At 39.7% G+C, this 20,433-nt stretch overlaps 2 protein-coding genes across 3 annotated transcripts in view; one reads left to right on the top strand and one right to left on the bottom strand.

Annotated features, from left to right (window-relative positions):
- The window catches only part of mtor (mechanistic target of rapamycin kinase), an 84,531-nt gene that overhangs the window by 37,951 nt on the left and 26,147 nt on the right, over positions 1-20,433 (bottom strand). For both annotated transcript variants that reach the window (XM_062391706.1, XM_062391704.1), the window contains exon 28: positions 19,220-19,365. In XM_062391706.1, coding sequence (XP_062247690.1) covers positions 19,220-19,365 — 146 coding nt within the window. The remainder of the gene's footprint in view (positions 1-19,219; positions 19,366-20,433) is intronic.
- On the top strand, positions 12,176-15,693 carry angptl7 (angiopoietin-like 7). The gene is made up of 5 exons (XM_062391202.1): positions 12,176-12,726; positions 13,959-14,059; positions 14,178-14,372; positions 14,626-14,821; positions 14,942-15,693. Exons 1-5 carry the CDS (start codon positions 12,375-12,377, stop codon positions 15,109-15,111), a joined length of 1,014 nt encoding a protein of 337 aa, XP_062247186.1. The 5' UTR covers positions 12,176-12,374; the 3' UTR covers positions 15,112-15,693.

Raw genomic sequence — 20,433 nt, 5'->3', positions numbered from 1 at the left:
TTAAAGCTTACATACATGCACTGAACTCAGATTATCTGGGGTGGCTGAGAGAACGCAATTGGCAGAGTCACTTGCTCCGGACATTCTCCTTTCCTGGCAGCCTCTTAGTTAAAATTCTAGAGAATGTCTGAGGGAGCCCATGTAAGAACACAGATGGGACGTAACCTCGAGCAAGTGAGCATATTGATAACGTTTATAACAAAAATAAAACAGATACCTAAGGTTGAAAATGAGGATGCGAAAAAATTATGTTTCGCCTCCTGCAAGCTCCACTCTGACGCCAACCCAAACCTGAAGGCTCCGAAGGTTGGTCCTATTGTTAAAGCATCTGACCTGGAGAATCTGCCGCGATATTGAAATGCAAAAGGTAAAGTCCTGACCCAATTTTCGTGAAGATTTCCAGAGTTAGTGTCTGGAAACAGCTCAAGAGGTATAGGTTGTTCTTTCTAGCTACTACCCGTCTTTGTGAAGGCACCAATAGAAATCAGTAGCAAAGAGATATGGTTGAGATCTCTCACCAGCTCCTCAACCACAAACACAGACTATAATGATGCGGAATCAAGCCAGTGGAAACACAGACACTGAATCAAGGGGATCTCTGCTATTAGGTGAGAAGTGTGTCCCTGTGCCATCGTGTTTCTCCATGAAAACTAATTTAACCATCATTCTGATGTACTCTTACCATTGCCAGCCCACTAAGAAACCTGCCTCAATAAGGAGTAACACAAACGTTTCCTCTTTCAGCAAATGTGTTTATTGGGAAAAGCAAATGCACCTAATGACATCTGTCGCAGTCGTTTGACAAATGACGTGTTATCTGTCATGACATCACAAATCCTGTTTTGTGCACCTTCCACTCAACCGCACCGCCACCACATCTGGAAGCACTAATGAAAGCCACAAGTCTATTATATTTCCTCAACTGCAAAATCCGTGAGCAGCCATGGCTATTCCATCTGTTAAACGTAGCGTTTGAAGAGTTCCCTTATGCAGTGGATTTCCTGAGGACTGCAGACATGGGCTGGTGAAGAATACTTGAGCAAACAATATATGTCAGGAACTCGGTCTGACACAGGGTAAAGGCCAGGAACCGTGATGAAATGGCACAGCAAGGGGTCGTGGCAAAGCTCAGGAAACCACTGGTGTAGACCTTCATGACAGGTAAAATAACAAATAAATAAAACAGGAGCTGTCTACATAGTTGGGAATAGAAGACAAGTAAGTTTTAAAAAGCTCTACCAGACTTTTTGACTCAATGCTTTGAGTTGCTAATCGAAATACAAAATCCACTGAGAACTATGTGGCACGATGTGTATGTGCTGTTCCACATTTCTGCAGTGTGGGGACTTCAGGAATGATTTTCTGCAAGTCAGGATGCAGAAAATCATTCCACCCTTTTCTTTACTGATACCAACTCTGTCAGGATTCAATAACAAGTCTGTTTTTGGTGGTTTGTGTTTTTCTGTGATTTGTATAAATTGTATAGATATTTCTGCTAAATAAAAACTACACAAAACTAAAAATACACAAAAGCAACCCATAAACAGGATCCTTTTTAAATTGTTACTTATATGTAATATGGATGACTAAAAGACGTCTGATAGCTTTGCCAGGTAGCTAAAGAAACTGAAGGTCACATTAGTGAAGCCCCATAGCCCTAAAAGAATCGTAAAAAAAACTAAGACATAAATTAAATTAGATTCCTGTTGGTGCATGCCATAAATAATATGTTACTAAATTAGAGGTATTGCCAATAAAATTCCTGTTGTACTTATCAAACAAACACTGTCCTGTGATCACTGTAAGTTGGTTATGTTGTATACCACCACCTCAATAGTCCTGTGCTGTGCTGAAGTGCAAAAAAAATAATGCCTTAATTCATCCATCCATCCATCCATCCATCCATCCGTGAACGATACAACACAAACTAAAACAAACAGTAGTCATGCAGGACTATATTGCCCTTTCACACATTCCAGCAGTTAAAGTAATTTCATTTCAGCGTGCAACTTAAAGACCCGAAGTAAATTCAGCTACAAACAGTGTGATTGCTTAAAATGAGGAATTGCGCTCATTTTTGTAAATGAGCATTTGTCTCTGACTCTCATGGGGCTTAAAAGAGTCCTATGCACTGTTACAACAACCAATTCAATAATTACCCCACAGAATTCAAATAAATACAACTAGCATCAACTATTCTAAATAACATTGACAGTATTGCACTGGTATGTTTTCTAAATTGGACTCTCAAATGATACTGCTTGTTGTCAAATCGTCACATTTCGAGCAACACACAGTCCTCAATGTCTCACCACACACAAGCTGAGGAGGTGCACCACGGCTGCCCAGATGTGGTTTCATCTGAGGAGACAAATCTGAATAAGGGCTTTCTCTCTTCTGGACCCTGGAGAATTCATTGTCCCTCGGCTGAAGCCATCTGGCTGCAAGCTCCGAGCACATGCAGTCTAAACACATCCAGATGAAGAGCCTCACATAATGTTCTTCTCAACCAAGAACTTCATCAAACTATTAGCAATCAGAAAACTTCTTGAGACCAGGGCCGAGCCTCTCTCTTGCAGCTCTGTAAGTATCCCTTCCTGAGTGGATCTTTTCTTGGATTTGTTCGCGTGACTCATGTAGAAGTCAGTGATGAGCGTCTGGGCTTAACTTTAATCAACTGTAAAACTGTGACGGTTGATTTTATTTTGCCATGACATTTAAGTGGTATGAGTGGTATGTCCTGACACAGATTTATTTTGAGGTTTCATTTAAAACTATGAATGAAGTCAACATGCGGTTCTTTCCCACAGAAGTTCTGAAGGGGAGATCCTTGATGTCACTCTTAAAATGCATGAGGCCAGACTGAACAGTTTCATCTTTCAGCGTTCTTAATGACTGGGACTTTTTAATTGCTCCTCCTATTGCAAAAAGCAGAGCAGTGCACCATTGCTGTTCAAATGAGAAGAGGAATACCTCAATCACTTATATTTGGCTTTTAACTTTTAAAATGTTTACAGTGACAACATGCGTTTATGGCATAATCTCATCAGATGTGAATGTTTCAGCTCGGGCCTTGCTTCAGACTTGCCGTTAAATACAGCACAGGGGAAAACGTATCACTTTTCACTATGTCACAAGAGTGTAATACAAATGATTTATCACATCGAAAACTTTGAACCAGCTTTTTCTGATTAATCTAGTACAGTAAGACACGATTACCATAGGTCAGAAAGCACTGAAAGGGAGTAGAATTATATAATTTCTTTTCAGATGCTAAACCACCACCACAGATGAAAAGGAAAAAACCTAGGGTACAAAGAAAATCCCTTCTGCTCTAATCGAATAACACTCAATCCCCAAAACTAAAGTGGCTTGGGTTTTTCATTGACAGGAGAGAGAGAGCATGATCCCTGAGGAAATTGTACATATTTCCCCCATAGAGCTGGTACCTTGCATGTGAAGCTCACAGAGGAAAAGAAAAAGGAAAACAATCAGACCTCACTACTGGACCTAATCTAATCTAATCAGGAAGATGTCCACTTGATCCATGCTGATTTTTTGGGCCGTCTGCTGCCAAGTTCTGACTCCATTCTAAAATGTTGAATATAATAATTCTAAATGGAAATGGCTGTCTAAACAAAAGGACATAATGTCTCAACGTCATATGAATTGATTCACTTTTTTTTATCTTTAAATTTGTTAAGGGTTACTGACATATGCAGTGGGGTTAAAAAAATCTAAAATCACTGACCTGAAAGTGTATTAACATGTGACCTATGAACAAAGTGTCAGTTCTTTGTTACACTGTAAACATCTGATCCGGTTAGTTTTGGATTCACATTGGAATTTAGGGAGCAAACATAGGACTTTTGTATGGTAAATACATCCTGTCGTTATCACCTCCATGGGCTGTGTCTGCCTATACCTGACATTGATTGATACATGGAAGGTCTTGCGTCTGACGTCTACATGTTGTTGATTAGGCAGGTAATAGTCAATTCAAATTTATGAACCAGTTCATTTAGATAATTTCATAGCCACTGTAATATATTTACAGTGTACAGCATCATCAACTTCACACCCAGTACTCAAAAAAAGTTAGTACATGCCAAATAAATGTCTTCATCGTTTAACCATACCAAATCAATCTCTGTGCAGCCGTTCTGGTGTATTGGTGATGGCATGCCCACCAGCTAATAAAAACGAAGACACCAGCCTTTCAACCCTTATTGGCAGAAGACCATGGCTTTGTTTTTCATAAGGATTGTGCTGTGTGCACGTTATGTTTTGAAAATGTTGTGTGCCGAATGTCCAGTGGTAAGCATCACTTTGAGACAAGGCACGAAAAAAGTTTCAAGGATCAGGCAGAAAAGGGAGAAACAATCAAACGTGCACTGTCCAGGTATGGGAACCAAGACAACTCTCTCACAGTCTTGGCCACTGCCCAAAAACATATGACTGAAGCAAGCTTTCATAATTGAGTGTCGGTGGGGTTAATGAAAAACGTATTAATGCTATCATAATGACAAAAACATGTTTCTTTAAAGTGTTGTTCTATATATAGCCAATATTAATGGAAAGAAATTAAATGTCTGTTGGAAATATTAATGTGGATCGATAATAAAACTTAATATAACAAATGTTTGATATGGCACACTAAGTAAAAAAGAAAATTTCACATTGGCACTTATTGTCAAAAAGGTAGCCGACCCCTGCATTATACTGACAGAGGTAAAGACTACCAGCAATCTTGCAACCTCTGGTTTGGAAAAAACTGAAAAGTCTACAGGTCCAGACCAAGAAAGGTAGATGGGAAAGTGCCATTTATGGTAGTGCATTGTCAATGAATGAACCAAAAATGTATTAAAAAATGTCCAATTTATTGGCCGGTCAGGTTCTTGAAGATAGCATATCAGCAAGTACAGGACTGTATGAGAAGTTAGTTTTGTGGCTTCCCACACAAATTAACGGATTATCAGTTGTTGATTTGGTTTGGTTTGGTTGAAGACTGTTGGAGCATTTTCAAGTTAGATGAATCTGTCCATGTCACTGGGCTCGCTTACACAGAACATTTTTTAAGGTCCATTACACTGCTCGATCTTTCACACCAGTGAGCCTGACATTTGCACCACTACATGCACACTGGAACAGTGACTCTGGTTGTTTGACACTTCTCTGGCCTTTGGGCCTAAAGAGCTATTCATTGGTGGGGCTGCCAAAATGCAATCAATAATATTCTCAGACAAAATGAAGCCAACTATCTAGCACCTTGGGGATGTTTTTTCCATTGCGTAGGCCTTGTCTTAGCAAGCTACAGATGAGAGTCAGAAATGACAACACTCAAAACACTTCATCAACCAAAAACTGCTTAGGAAACAATCCTCCTAAGGCATGAGCATACGAGTAGTACAATTTAAGAAATTAAGTGAAAATAAACATTTCCCTTGAGGATGAGCTCATGTTTACGAACAGATCCAGGTCCTGAATGAAGAAACAAAACAACTAATTCTGGCCAACAGGTGACACATTTGTGAAAAGTACATTCTTCATAAACACATACAACCACACAATTAAAATTCACACAACTTAGTAAGTGGTCAAACTAAAGCAACAACTGCAATATTCTCAAAGAGCGATCAACTCTAATTTAATTCAATTTGGGATTGATCATCTTCCAGAGAATAAAATAATAATTAGATGAACCCATTTAACCTATTCCTAAACAAATGTGGCATGGAGTAGCTTTGTTTTCCTTTGGTCCAAAGACAAGATGCACCAACAGTCCCATTCAGACATCAGACATAAACAAGTTAATTTAAGACGTTTTAAGATCTTTTTAATCCCAGTTGACATGAAATTAAGACCAAACTTGCGGTGGAAATAAACACCAACCAGGAAAATACACTAGTTCCAACTAAACACTTTATGTCTGAAAGAGACTCCACTACTGCCCAGAGTTTCAAAGACTCTTGACACACAGTGCATTTTGTTTCATATTCACTTCCGGGACTGACTTTAACTGCATGTAGTAGTACTTTGAGTCATTCTCACGTTGACGTTGAAATATTATTGTTAAAAAAATGCCATATCTGAACAGTGCCAGTCAACACTGTCTAAAATGAGGACCCAAATCTCAAATTGTAATTCATCAATCTTTTACCCTGGCATAAGCATATGGAAATATTGAGCAACAGATCTTGTCTCTGTGCATCTTAAGAGAGTAGTGCATCACTGCATGAGATAAGCAGGGAGGCATCGGAAGTCGTTACTTCAGTCCTCCGCTTCCTTCCCGATTCTCCTGGGATGAGTGTAGCTAAAGAGAGGTTTAACTTATCAGACACCATCTGACTAACCCACTGTCTCTGAGCATAAGGAAACACTTAGTATCCACTGACTTCAAAATATATTGCTTTTAAAATTGTTAAGAACCGAAGTAAATCCTATAAGAACCTTTGTGCTTTTGAAGCAGGTATTGGAATGCGGGAATAAACTTCCCAAAAAATTCCCAATAATATAATGTATAGAGAGAACAGGCTATTTATATTTTACTTTATCCTCAAGTAGGTTGTGGTAAGTCTGCGTGTTAGGGGGCCATTGAGACATCAGCCGGAGAAACCATTCCACCCATGTTTACACCACACTATCACCATATTGGGACACCAGGGCAGAATGTTTCCCCTGGGTTCCTCACCTTCAGGTCAAGAGGCCAACAGAACAAAGCGTCTCCAGTGGCAGACCCCCCCAAAAAAAGCAAAAGCCTGAGAGTCACCTCATTGGAATGCTGCCGTTGCTAAGCAGACAAAGAGATCCTTATACAATAGGGATCTGAGTTTCTGCAGACAACATATTGAAATGACATCTTCAGTGAAATTATCCTATAAATATTTCCAACGATATTTATTACATTTATTTCCCTCTATTCAGATTACGTCGGCTCAGGCTATAGTTGTTTTTCCCCCCAAAACAATGAAACAAGCGGTGGAGTACACATGGCTTGTTTAAACAAACGGATTAAAGCAGAATAATTACGCGGCAAAACATATTGATGATCAAAGAGGATAGAATGGCATTCATTTGTTTTGAATAATTCAGGAAACCATTCTAATAGCATGGAGAAAAGATATGTAATCAGTGAAAATGTATACAGCTTTGTAATAAAGACACAATAATAGTTTTCCCCTGACTTAAATTAATGGTAAGACATGCTTAAATGACTAAGATCACAGAGATAAAAGGGCTTAATGGTTGGGCAAGAAAAAACAATGGAAACCCCTGGATGTTGGCACAAGTGTTTTTGCTTTGTGTCCTGTTTTTATTCCAGTGTCACGAATTGTTTGTCTGAAGCAGAGCCACATGGTCAACTCTGCTAACCCAAGGCACAGGGAAGTATTCTGAAGGGATAGTGGCTAATCCACTCTTTTCCTCTCCAGTGCCCTTTGCCCCGGCTACTGGTTTGTGGGGTGGTGAGAATAAAGAGCCGAAGCATGGCTGGCATCCAGACTCCACCTGTTAGCCATCACCAGCTTAAGCCACGAGACTGCTTGATGGTCTGCCAGGGCATGAGGTCGTCCACTTTCAGAGCTATGGGATGACCCGGTGCATACTGACTATTTTGCGATATACGTGACCAGGTTTAACTGAGCTGAGGATCGTTGACCTATAGCTCAGCTGCTTGCCTTAGCTGTCTAAAATGTAGGTTATATCCATCTTATGACGATTTGATAAAAGCTTAGAGGCATTGTCAAGCATGTCCTTTCTATTCCCATTCATTTTTCGAAAGGGTAATGATGATTAGGTCAGTTAATAAGAAAATAAAACATCAGACTATAGATAAATTTACATTATTTTTTCATGTATCCTTTGCCTTTTAAGAAAACCATGAATTAGCCTTATAATGTCAGACTTTAAAAACAAATCAAAACCACATTGATTCTTTGATAGCATTGTCTATGATATAGAAAAGGAAGTGTTTACCTTTAGCCTAGATTTGTATTGTTAATCTTAACAAGGATAAGTTAATAACTATATAAAAGTATAAAACCTTCAAATAAGACCAACTAGTTCCAAAATGTTTCAAATTCAAAGTGGAGAAGGGGGCGGACAGAGCAGACAGGTGGAAGAGGTTACTGTCAATACAGATTATGTAATTGCAACGTTTTCAGATAGAAGCTGTGGAATCCATTGGCTCTTGCTTTCACCTCCTGCTTTTCCTGTAACTGAACCCATGAGTACTCATCTGACAGCTTGGCCCCCACGGTTACCTTCTGATTACAAAACCTTTTTCCAGCATATTTAGGGACATAATATCCATCAGAGAGCATATTTTGACTGAAAACACTTTGTTTAGTCAGCTCTCACTCAACAAAGATAAGTAGCCTCCTGCAATTAGCACAGCATGGTGTCCAAGTTGTCTTTAAGGGCAAAGGAAAAAAGACCTGTCCAATGAAATGTGTGGGCTTACAGAGGAAGTCATATAAAGAAGCAGCTTTGGTTAAAGTTTAGTGAATACCTCTTAATTTAAAAGGAGCCATGCATTCTTCACACAGAGCCTGGTTAGACACGGCTAGAGGGGGTGGGTGTTTAAAGAAGCTGTTTTGAAGGGGAAAAACAGCATGCTGCTAAACGTATAAAACAGCATCCAGCTGGACTTTCCTGTACTAGCAATGAATGACAGAGTCCAGGGCCAAAGGAAAGTGATGCCGCTGGGATCCATTGCCTCAGAGTGAGATGTGACTCAGAGAGCAGTTAGGGCAATGAGAGGATCCAGGAAGGCAAATTATCCAGATTTTTCCAAAAGAGACTGACGTACATCAATGACTTCGGGTTAAGATTTACAGGAAGGTCAACAGGCACCCCGCACCATAAAACATCGCATTATTGAACCGTTAGAAACATCTGACAACTGGAGAAATGTTATTTTTATAGGAGCTAAGATGGGAAGGATAAAAATAGAGCAAACACTTAACTTCTATTTAGTATAAGACTAGTAAACCTTCTGCCTTCACCATTTTGTATGCAGAGTTCCAAATCTAAATTTCTTTCTAATATAGCTCCATTATATTTAACACATCATAGCAAAGATTCTTAAGCTAACCAAATGAGATATAAATACTCTTCAGATAGGCTCTAAAGACTTATTATTATTACAACATTATTGTAAGCTGCTGGTGTTGGTTCTTTTTGACAAATGGGGGAAACTGAAAGAAAAGATGTTGATTTCGGTTCGAATCAGACTTAGAATTTGTCAGGCAATTAAAACTTTGCAGCTAATCAAACATGAAAGTAGCCTTATATCTTTCAATGATGATTTTTATAGAAGAAACAATGGCTTATGACTCCCATGTGCCCTACAAGTCAACCCCACACAAAACTAAAAGCACATGTGAAGATTCAACAACATAAAAAAAAACAGGCAAAGACTAAAGGGGAAATTGCAAAGCAGTGACCAGTAGTAAGAAATGAAGAGCTACACACATCCAAAGAATTTAGCTTCAACACTTTGACACTTAGCAGCAATAACAGACCATTTATTGATTGAGTAATACTTTGGAAACAGAGGAAAGACATACTTATTTATTTGAACCGCAGCTCCCCAAAGGGTGATGCTTAGCAGAACGTCTCCTTATTTGTTTGCCAGAACACGTGAGGAACAGTGAGGGACTCTTGCCAAACATTTGGCAGGAGGGACACCAAAAAAATTAAGTCTTAGGAAAAATAAAAAACATCGCTGTTGATGCAAAATTACGTAATACAATGGTATATGAGGGTACTTGCCAGGCTTTGTTCTTTCAGAAATTAAATAATTTCATACAAAAGGAAAAATTTGACCAACTAAGTACTGCAGTACAGGACATGGGAGTGTATATTCAAATAAAATAAACTCCAATGCAAACCATGACTTTTTTGGACTAATGATCAGTATTTATACGTTAGTGGTCAACAGTTAATGTGCAGCCGAGAGTGAAATGTCTGGATTTGTTGATCGTTTGATTAAATCCAAGCAGGACTGTCTCCATACATTTCTATTTAGATACAACAACAAAAAACTGCATGTACAGCATAGATCCTGAGCGATTTAAAAAAGATATTAATTCAGTGTTTGAGTGGTTAAATTAATCTTTTTTTTACTACGCTGTGTATTGTCAGCTTTTTTACTGACTGACTGACTCCCTCTTTTTCAGACAGTTCCTTCCATCTTCTGTGGAGAGGGGAAAAGCCATAAAGTCCAAGTAAAAATTGACAGGAATGTCCTGGTCAGGCCATGTCTCGGTTAGTGCTGTTAAGCATAATTCCTTGCATTTACAGCATACCCTGGCACTTCGTCATGGCAGTTTACCACTTCTGTTCGGAAATGGACGCAAAAAGCTGAGTACCACAGAGGTCATGCATAATGCCAATGGCATACTCTGATAACCACAATAAACCCCACAGACAGCTTTCTTCTCTATTCTCCAAAGGCATCTCCTTTGGGCTGGCAGCTCCTCAGGGGAGTTGGGATGAAATAAAAATTCCACAGACTGGGGATTCAAGAAAACCCCTCTGATATCGCACACATTTTGTTTTCAACTTTCAGAGAATAACCAACCTGGTTTTCAAAAGGGAAGACAATGTACATTCTTATTTAATACCCATTGTATATTACCATCTTGTTTCAACAACTACAATACAATATAAACACAATCAGACAGAACATTTAACAACTGCAAAAATGACAAGAGAAACAACTGGCACCAAAGGTGACCAAAACACAAAAAATATCAAATAACAAGCCATGTAAAGTTAAAAGATCAAAATCTTAATAGAACAATGATATTAATCATTCATTCATAGAATTTAAGAATCATCGCAAACCCAAAGTATCTAAAAGCATCACTTCACTTCAGATTAACTTATCATCATTGACATAAATTATACAATTATAAACATGACTGAATATCTATTTATTTATTTATTAGTTATGACAATCAGGGGGATCTTCACTTTCTTCTTGATTTATTTAAAGTATTCTGCATTTTAAAACAGCTCCATTTAATATCTCAAGTGATAACTAGAAGCTACTTAGTTACAACAACAGCGTTAGCAGTTCTTAAGATTTTGGACTTTCATATGTTCCATAATAATGAGTTAATGTGTTCTTAGTCTACTATACTATGTTGAGAGCAGCAACATTGCCAAGTTCGTAAGGGAAAAATTGAAAAAGGGAAAGTACTCTATATCTGGTTCCCATAACTTTGTGTTTAATACTTTTCTTAATCTGATTTTTTGCAGTGGTAACTTAGCAGGAAAATGTCTCTGCTCTAACAATTACCAATTCTATCAGCTATTCATAAAAGTCCTGAGAATATTACTTCATTTAAATGCTCTGTAGTTTTTCTGTTGAAAAACATTAAACTACTTGAGCGTTTGCAACGGTGCAAAGTGAAAAAGCCTTCACAAGTGTAGAGATCACATACAGAACTTCTCCTGAACAAATTCTCAACACTAAATGCAATTCCGTCCTGAAGCTTTTAACTAAGCTTTCTTCTTGTATCAACGCCCTTCTGAAAATCTGACGCTCAAACACTCAGGGGGAAACGTGCCTGCTTTGACAAAAAGGGCAGCATCAAGAGAACACTTAACCTACAATTAAGAGTACTTAGTGACTTCACACTTCTCTTGGCATGTAAAGACCAAATTTAGAGGAAAAAGTGGTCAGCCCCGGGAGCTAGTAAAATCTCTTATGAACTCATAATTTAAGTGTTAACAGAGAAGACAATTACAAACAACTGCCTGCAACAAGTATTCAAAGATTTTCATAATCTAATATTTTTGAGTTAAGTTGAATACAGTTCAAGCATTTCAGACTTTGTATTTTCACTGAGTAAAAAGTGCCACTAGCTGGAAGTGAGACAAGTTCAGAAAGTAGCCACTGTTTTGTTTCTTCCTCCCAGGCAGATGCAAAACAACATGAATGCCTAGAAACCTTCAACACATGACAGAGGAAGGAGACATATGGGCAAAATGTCTGTCGAATGAGTGAAAGTAAAATGAGGGGAGAGGCAGAGGTGGGCCAGGGGAGGAGGATTGGGAAAGGTCCTCCACCCATAAGGTTGGAGAATGTCAGAACGGGGACTTGTGTGCACCAGGAGAGAGGGGGAGGACCCAAATGCAAAATATTTAAGATGCTCAGGCAGAGGAAGGGCTTCACTGAGGACATAAGACAGAGCTTGGGTGAGCCTTCGGTCAACCGAGAGCTCAGACTCAACTGATCCGCCATACCTTGTGTCCAGTTATTATCTCTCTCGCCAAGACCTTCAGCAGGGACCGACTACTTCTGAACATCAAGAGCGATCACACGCAAGATTGTGTGAAAATCTAGAGCATTTGTGTACAAAATGGCAAAAGTTAACTTGAGCGTGGTGGCTCTAGGGGTCACGCTGCTCCTATTAGCAGAGACATGGGCCCAGAATCCCAGGAAGAGACTGGCGCCTTCGAAGGCTCAGTGCTGCGACGATGTGCGCTCTCTCAAGGTCCAGGTTGCCACTCTGACCAGTCTCCTCGAGGAGCTGGGTCGCAAGCAGGAGACAGACTTAATGAGCGTTGTGAGGCAAGTAATGGAGCTGGACAAGCAGAACCGGCAGCAGGAGGCACGGGTTACAGAGGCAGAGAGCAAGTACTCCGAGATCAACAACCGTGTGGAGATCATGCAGCTGCAAACCCTGCAGTCTGCAACCCAGACCTCATCAGGTGAGCAGTAACACTTGGATTAGAAACTAAATCACAAACTGTTAAAAATGTGTGTGTAGCTGGTTGATGTGATAATATGTCAAAGACGTAGAAATAAGGTTTAAGCATTTATATTCTTGCTAAACTGAATTCACAAGAAAGGCAATGTGCATTATCCAAAAAGTCCTGGAGAGAGGTTGTTAAGTGTTCACATATGGTAAAACTCATTCACCAGGGACTGTGGTGCATATATGACCTGCCTGTTTCTTTCTCTGACCTGCTGAGTAGCTGCTGTTCAATTCAGCCACGCATGGAGATTAAGATTTAACTGAACTTAAAATGTACCTCTTGTGAAGCAACCTTTCCTTTTTTATTATAAGAAAAATGGCCTTTGACAGACAAAGTTTAATGGATCTTCCTTTCATTGAATGCTCATGTTTGAACCGCATGAGATAAACTCAAGCACACAACAAGCTGAAAGAGGCCTCATCACACTGGAATGTTTGTGGCTAAATTCTACAAAACAGTTCCCAAATAGGTCAAATATTTGCAGCACGCGACACTATGTTTATTTGCGCAGTAAAAGCTATAATCAGCCTGCTCTCTCGCTTGGTGTGTCCCAGACGACTGCTGTGAATTGTTGGTGAGGGGGAGTGCGGTGCAAACACCTATTTGAGCTGCCTGACAGCATTTGTTTGGAGCTGCGGAGGCCCATGAGCAGGGCTGTCAATAAAGAGCTCCATCAAAAGCATACCCCTCGTTACCGTTCAAGTCAACTTTAATACACCACTAATCAGCACTGGCTGGCGCAGAGAGGTTAAGTAGGCATGACGTAGTTTATTATTTCAATAGATCGTCTCTGTGGTCTAACAGGGCCACATCTATGTCACTGGCACAGCGAACACAGGGGCCTTTTTAGAACTCATGTGAATTAGAGACAGCAGAGCAGAACAGGAAGGGATATGAAGATTAGAAGAATTGGAAGGTTTCCATCTCTTTTTCTTTCACACAGATTCCTTAAAGCACTGGGCTTGTTACTCCATAATGATCTCATAGCCCTATTAATGGCATGACTATACTGTAACAGGAGTGAGATAGGTGAACTAAGACAAATCTGAGCAGTGCATATCACCCACTCTTTTGATTTGTTTGCGTCTGGTGGGGGTAAACGTCTTTTTTTCCAATCTTTCACATTAATAAAAAAAAATGAAAATGCATATGGTTTTATGATAACAAATTTCTTTGTTTTTTAGATGCCATATATGACTGTTCATCACTCTACAGCAAGAGCTACAAGATCTCTGGCGAGTACAAGCTGCCTAAAGATGAGTTTCTGGGGACACCTGAGCTGAGCGTAAGTTATCCTTGAGTCGTGTGTGTATCGCGTGTCCTCCTTGTGTGGTTTTTGGTCGAGCATGACAGGCTCTCACTCTTCTCTCTGCACTCGATTAAATGTTGGTAAATGCTTTCAGGTCTTCTGCGATATGGAGACAAACGGAGGCGGTTGGACTCTGATCCAAAGGCGAAAAGTCGGCCTCACATCATTCAACCGTGACTGGAAGCAGTACAAAAATGGATTTGGATCCATCCGTGGAGACTTCTGGCTCGGCAATGACCACATCTTCCGTATAACAAGGCAGCCCAGTGTGCTCAGGATTGAGATGGAGGTACGTATTTCTAACCATGGCACTTATGTAGGCTTAGCCAGAGCCTCTAAAGAGCGAGAAAAAACAAACCATAAACCAAAAATAAAAGGAGAACCCATAACCCGTCTCATAGCCAAAAACAAAGAGGCAATTTGCTCCAATGGGTACTGAGCATAAGAAAATTAATAATAAATCTACTTTGGGGCAAAGATGGAAGCCAATATGCAAAATGTCCATAACCATCCCATCACTTTCTGTGTGTTTTCCGATGCAGGACTGGGAAGGAAAGTCACGCTACGCTGAGTATGGTTATTTCACTGTGAGTAATGAGCTCAACAGCTACAAGCTCTTCCTCGCCAACTACAGTGGGAACGCTGGAGACTCCCTGCGCTACCACAACAACACCAACTTCAGCACCATCCACAAGGACAACGACAAATGTGTGGACGACTGTGCTTCCCTGCGCAAAGGTAAATAATAACAGCAAGCAAACTAAAACAATGGATGTAGTCATTTATATACAATTATTACATAAAGCAGCAATTTTCATTCCATTTACGATCTAATTCTTCTCCCTCACCTTCTTTCAGGGGGTTACTGGTACAACTGCTGCACCGACTCAAACCTGAACGGCATTTTTTACCGCTACGGCGAGCACACAAGGAACACAGATGGGATCACTTGGTACGGCTGGCATGGGCCCAACTACTCCCTCAAGAGAGTGGAGATGAAGGTCCGGCCAGTGGGTTTTCAACCATAAGGGCTTCGACTGCGTTTCCCGGATCGTGATCATGACCATGAATGCTGAGAGATTTCACTAATACCTGTCCAATGAAATTGTAGCCTTCCATTGACTGCGAAAGGAATGAAAATGTTGTTTGCGGTGGTCGAATTAAGTCTCAGTCAGATGAATGTGTAATGTTTCTGCCGTGTTTGATTGTAAATTGTACTTCGTCTTGTGTATTTATCAGTAAAATATTTTATTTTTAAAAGCTTTGATAGATGCTCTTTACCACTGTCCCATATGGGTAACAAGGTTTTGATTCATTCTCTCATTTGTCTTGAAAGCACTAAGATGTATTTTTTTCTAGTTAACACAAGCTGTTTATGGGTAGCACTAGGTTCAGGTTTAGATCATAAGAACTTGTAGGAATTAACTAAACTAAAGTAAAGGAGTAGCTGGAATGGGACCAACAAGCAAAGGTTTTTCCTTTGAATTACACTGCATTGTATTGTGTACCCCTAACTATTGATGATGGAAATGTTTAGTTTGTAAAATGTGTACAGCTATGTAATTATGTTGTTTTATGTGACAGAAAATAAACATATTTTTTAAAAGAAACATATCGCATCAATGGCTCAAACAGATACTTTAACAGCACAGTGTTTAATTACTTCTATTCATTTGCAAAATAGTATAGTGAGAAACGCAGTGAGAATCTAAAAGCAAACCTTGTGTCCATTCATGTCTAATAATGGCAAAATATTTGCCTTGGGCCAATGACCTCTGACTCTTGGGTCATCTCCTGACATTCTGGCCAAAGGTCCCCAAGAATGTTTTTTTGCCAAACACAGGAATGAAGACCACACATACAAACAATATTCAGCCATCATGTTAAAAGCCTCCTGGTTTACTATTTTGAAAAGAATATCACAATTTTTTCTTTTAACAAACAGAATTCCTCAGAGCATTCAAATAACCACAGACAGGGAGAACTGACTGTGCAGGCTCAGTAGTCTCAGATTCATTTCCTTTTACAAGGTGAAAAGTCAGTCAGGGTAAACATCTAATAAAAGCACAACACAGGAAATAAACAGCACCCTAGAAACACGTGTGGACAGTGACAAATGACCAGGGCCTTCTATTTCTAGGTAGTAGAAGCTCAAACTATTTGAACTCCTGTCCCCAACAACAAAAGCAGACCTTGAGGGGTTGTGTAGGGTGTAAATGCAACTATAAGAGGGATTTTACTAGTGACGTATAGCCTACTATTGACAATACCTCTATGTCTCCATAGAGGCGGTCCTAATAGACTGAATTCCTCTTTCAGGAAGCCCAACATCTGCAAGTGGAAATAGTCGAAACTATGGTGTGGAAATATAAAAGGGTATATAAGTAAAAGGATGGTTCACATTATAGTTGGTGAGTTTATGTGTAGGAATATGTAGCACTGAAGAAGAGGTCTGTCTAACTGTATTACAAAGTGAAAATGTTGAAGATGTAGCTTACTGATGTTTTTTCAGTTGGGCTTTTTAAAGTGGTTTAAACTAGTTTGTGATGCTGATCCTGTCCCCAACAGTGCACTGCACAGCTTTGGGGACTTTCCACCTGTGCCACCCATAAACTTTATATAAAGAGCCAGAGATGAAGCTAAAATATTCAAGATCTGTATGCTGCCATGTTGCTCATGAGCCAGAGTCTGTGCAATAGTGATCAGGGGATGGTGCTGGGTAGATACACAGGCTGGACCAATTGCAAGTCAATCTCAGCTGTTAATCATAAAATTTCACTCAGGTTTTTGACCAGATGACCAGAAAAATGAAAACTTGAACAAACACCAGTGTGATAAGAACTACCTTAAACGACAGAAATGTTTGAGAAGAGCTTATTTACCATGTACTTGAGTTTTTAGTTTGCTTCATGTCCGATTGGTTAATGCGTCGGACGCAGGATTTATGACCTATACTGCAGCCAGCCACCAGGTGGCGATAGAGACACTTTGGGTTCACTTATGGGGGGAGCTGTTATGATGGCCATATGTATATACAGTCTATGGTTCCACCTGTTATTTTCCTCAGAAAGGGGAAAACCACACTGCAGTCTTAACAGAAGTAGAACACCCTAACCACAAAGGAACATCCCAACCACAAAGGTTAAATATAGCACCGCTACTGGGTTGAATTACATTGTACTCGTTTTTCTGCCTGTATATCCAATACAATCCATTCATACATCAAACTCGTTTAAGCTGAGACATGAATTTAAATTATGCACCTAACTGGATGGCCGTCACAAAATGACTCTACCAACCGAGATGCAGAACTGAACATATTAATTTAAAATTCCTTTCCAATGTGTGTTCCATGGCTCACGGTAAAAAGATGGCTACAGTTATAACTAACACATGGTCCAGATCCAAAAATAATCAGCTTTAATCACGACACTGGTAACGGAACGACCAGATCCAGTTAGTCTTGAAATGATCAAGCACTTTCCTTTAACAGATCTTGTAATGTCTAAGACACAACCTTTACCCTCATCATTTCATTCTACAACATATTGTCCAATTCAACAAAATTTCCAAGAGAAACAGGCCATTTTTAAGACACTGCACAATGTACCAATGACGCCAGAAGCCAAATTTCCCATTAATGCTGTTCCTTTGTAGTGGGAATAATGTGGAAAACGTGACGTATCCCCTGACTAACCAAAGCTGTCCAGTCTGAAAATCAAATACTTTGGGTTTTCATGAAATCCCTCACACATTATTAACACCAGTTACAATTCATAAAATGTATACTATTATTATGATTTAAACTAATTAGATTAATATTTAATACCCTGAATGTTAACTGAACACCCCTGATAGGGTACCAGGGGACAGTTGCTGAAATAACTGCACTTACAAAGTTACAAATAAAGATTCACCTAAATATCAGTTAATTTTGAACGCAAAAAAAGGCTGTTGAACTTTTTGCTAACCACTGACCGTCACTTAGATTTGTTTGATTGTTGAAACCTGAGGTTCCTATATAACACTTCCTACCCAAGCTGGGTGCTTCGGAATAAAAGCCAACGGGTCTACAGCAGTGATGCTGCTTAAAAACAAATAGTCCGATTTGTATATGATGTGTCTATTGTTTTGGGGAAAATGTCTAATGATATACATAGTCTCTATAAGTGTATAATCCAATTTTACCCATGCTGTAGCGTTGAAAAGCTTAATAATAATTGCACTCATTTGTGACCTAACCTTTAGTTGAATCAGGAGATCAGAATATTGTCCCAGTACTAATAAACCATGACATCTGGTCATGAAATAACAGTCACAATGCCTACTTGTTATCAAAAAGTGCATTAGATATAAAGCAATTTTTTCTCTAATACCGCCACGACTCAGTATAGCCAGATTATGTAGGGGTTTTTTTTGCACACCAGTCTCTAGATCTTTTTATGGGAAATCCTGGAGAGGTGAGAACCAGATGGGGATATTGAAAACACCAGAGTGCCGGCTCCCATCATTCATCATCATCAAGGCTCCTGAGAAATTGAAAACAGGCCCCTGAGAAACACAAGTCCAGACACTCACAGATGAAAAGGAGGCAAGCGTCCAATTAGATGCCTGGAAAACAGATTTCTCTGTACCATGCCAAAAACCCAGGAAAAAAAGTGGGATGAGAAAAAGGGGATGGAAAAAATGACAGAGCATATCAAAGAGATATTGGACAAGAGGATATAATGTATAATAATCTTTGTGTATTTATTGGATTTATTATCGCCTCTGAGAGGGGGGTTTCCTATTTGTTTGATGAAATGACTTCTAAATCAAAAACTGCTAATCAGAGGTACCGGTCAGACCCGGTTTTATGATAAGGATGAAATCTACATCAGCAGACATAACCAGTTATTTTCCGCCCACTGGCACTGAACTATCTCGTGATCTCAAAGCTTGCAAGAGATTAGTTGTTATTATTCATATAGACCAAAGGAGACTTTACACAACCAAACAATTAGCTATGCAGACCATTAAAGTCCAGACATTTCTTATTTGTTTTTTTTCAATCCACGTCTGTGAAGAAGAAAGACCCAGTCCAACTGAGACCAATTTGATTGAGTTTGTTTCTCATTTAAAAACTTTGCTTCCTACCTGATAAGAGCCTCCAGGATGAGAGGAGAAGGACCTTTCTGGAACTCCAGCTCTTTGTAATGCAGAGCCTTGGCATAGGCACGACACTTGGCAGCTCTCTCACCAAGCAGCACAATACCATTATCATCTCTGAGAGGCAGCGGGCCCTGGAAAAAGAAACAAACTGTATGAAAAAACAAAGTTTTTCTCGAACTTGAAAGAGCAGTTGTCTGTGACCTCAACTTTGTTCTATCAGCAATTTGTTTTGTTTGCTCCATCAACAGAAAATATGCTGCTAATGTGTCACTTACAGTTTTCAACAAACACAATAAACCAATTATTGTGAATGACTGGAATGAGGCAATTATATATGTTTGATGCCAACAGAAAAAACACTGTAGTCTCTTCTTTCCTTTAACTCAAAGTAGGACACTGGGTTTATTCTGCAGCGTCACAGCATGGGGTCCCCTAATGAAACCCATTACTCTCTTGACCCAAGCATGACAGTGTCTTCCCTCAACCTTACAGTCGTGTCACTGATTAGCTCAACATGTGTGGTCAGACAGCAGACAAACAGAAAGGCCTTCTCAGTAACCTTACATTTGTCTCCCACCACAAGTTGTAACAAAGCATTGCTGTGGTTTTAAGTGCTTCATCCTACATTCTTATTCTGCTCTTTATCAAAAATAACCACAGGCGGTGGATTTTCAGTTCGGCTTCATTATTGTTCCCTTTAACTGTCCAGCCACATGATAGACTGTAGGGTGGGGAAAATTCAGACCTCGAAACATGGCATCAGTTGAAACAATGCTTTTTACTGTGCTTTTTCAATTCCCAGCATAAGAGTTGCCTGTGCCACAGGGAAAGTATACCGACTGTGCCGAGTTGTGAGTTTGGTGGTTCCACAAAATATCAGGGCTAATGAGGAGCCTTGGGTGGTTTCTTTAGTTGCTGCACTGATACATTTACAGACCAACAATGCAGGTTCTGTTACTAGCAGTCACGAACTCCACTTTGCATCTGGTTCACCATATGACTCACTGGCAGATGCAAAATATAATTCACCTACTCGTTGAAAGCTCTCATGCACAATTTAGACCAAAGATGATGGCGATGGAAGATAAAACCTGGGCTCGGAAAAACAGATGAGCGAGGCTGCTGCTTTGCCCGCTGAAAACACACTGAGGCATATTTTCAACATCTTGTATTCTGTGTTACGTCATGCACGTCAACGG

This window comes from Platichthys flesus, chromosome 7, assembly GCF_949316205.1.
Source record: "Platichthys flesus chromosome 7, fPlaFle2.1, whole genome shotgun sequence".
NCBI lineage: Eukaryota > Metazoa > Chordata > Actinopteri > Pleuronectiformes > Pleuronectidae > Platichthys > Platichthys flesus.
Note: the sequence above shows the minus strand (reverse complement) of the source record. Positions and strands in the feature narration are given on the sequence as shown.

What these genes read in the sequence shown, in the direction of transcription:
- angptl7 (XM_062391202.1), top strand. Translation starts at nt 12,375, where the DNA reads ATGGCAAAAGTTAACTTGAGCGTGGTGGCTCTAGGGGTCACGCTGCTC. An exon ending in TGCAACCCAGACCTCATCAG is followed by an intron (nt 12,727 to 13,958) that starts GTGAGCAGTAAC and finishes TTTGTTTTTTAG; the next exon opens with ATGCCATATATGACTGTTCA. An exon ending in TGCTCAGGATTGAGATGGAG is followed by an intron (nt 14,373 to 14,625) that starts GTACGTATTTCT and finishes TTTCCGATGCAG; the next exon opens with GACTGGGAAGGAAAGTCACG.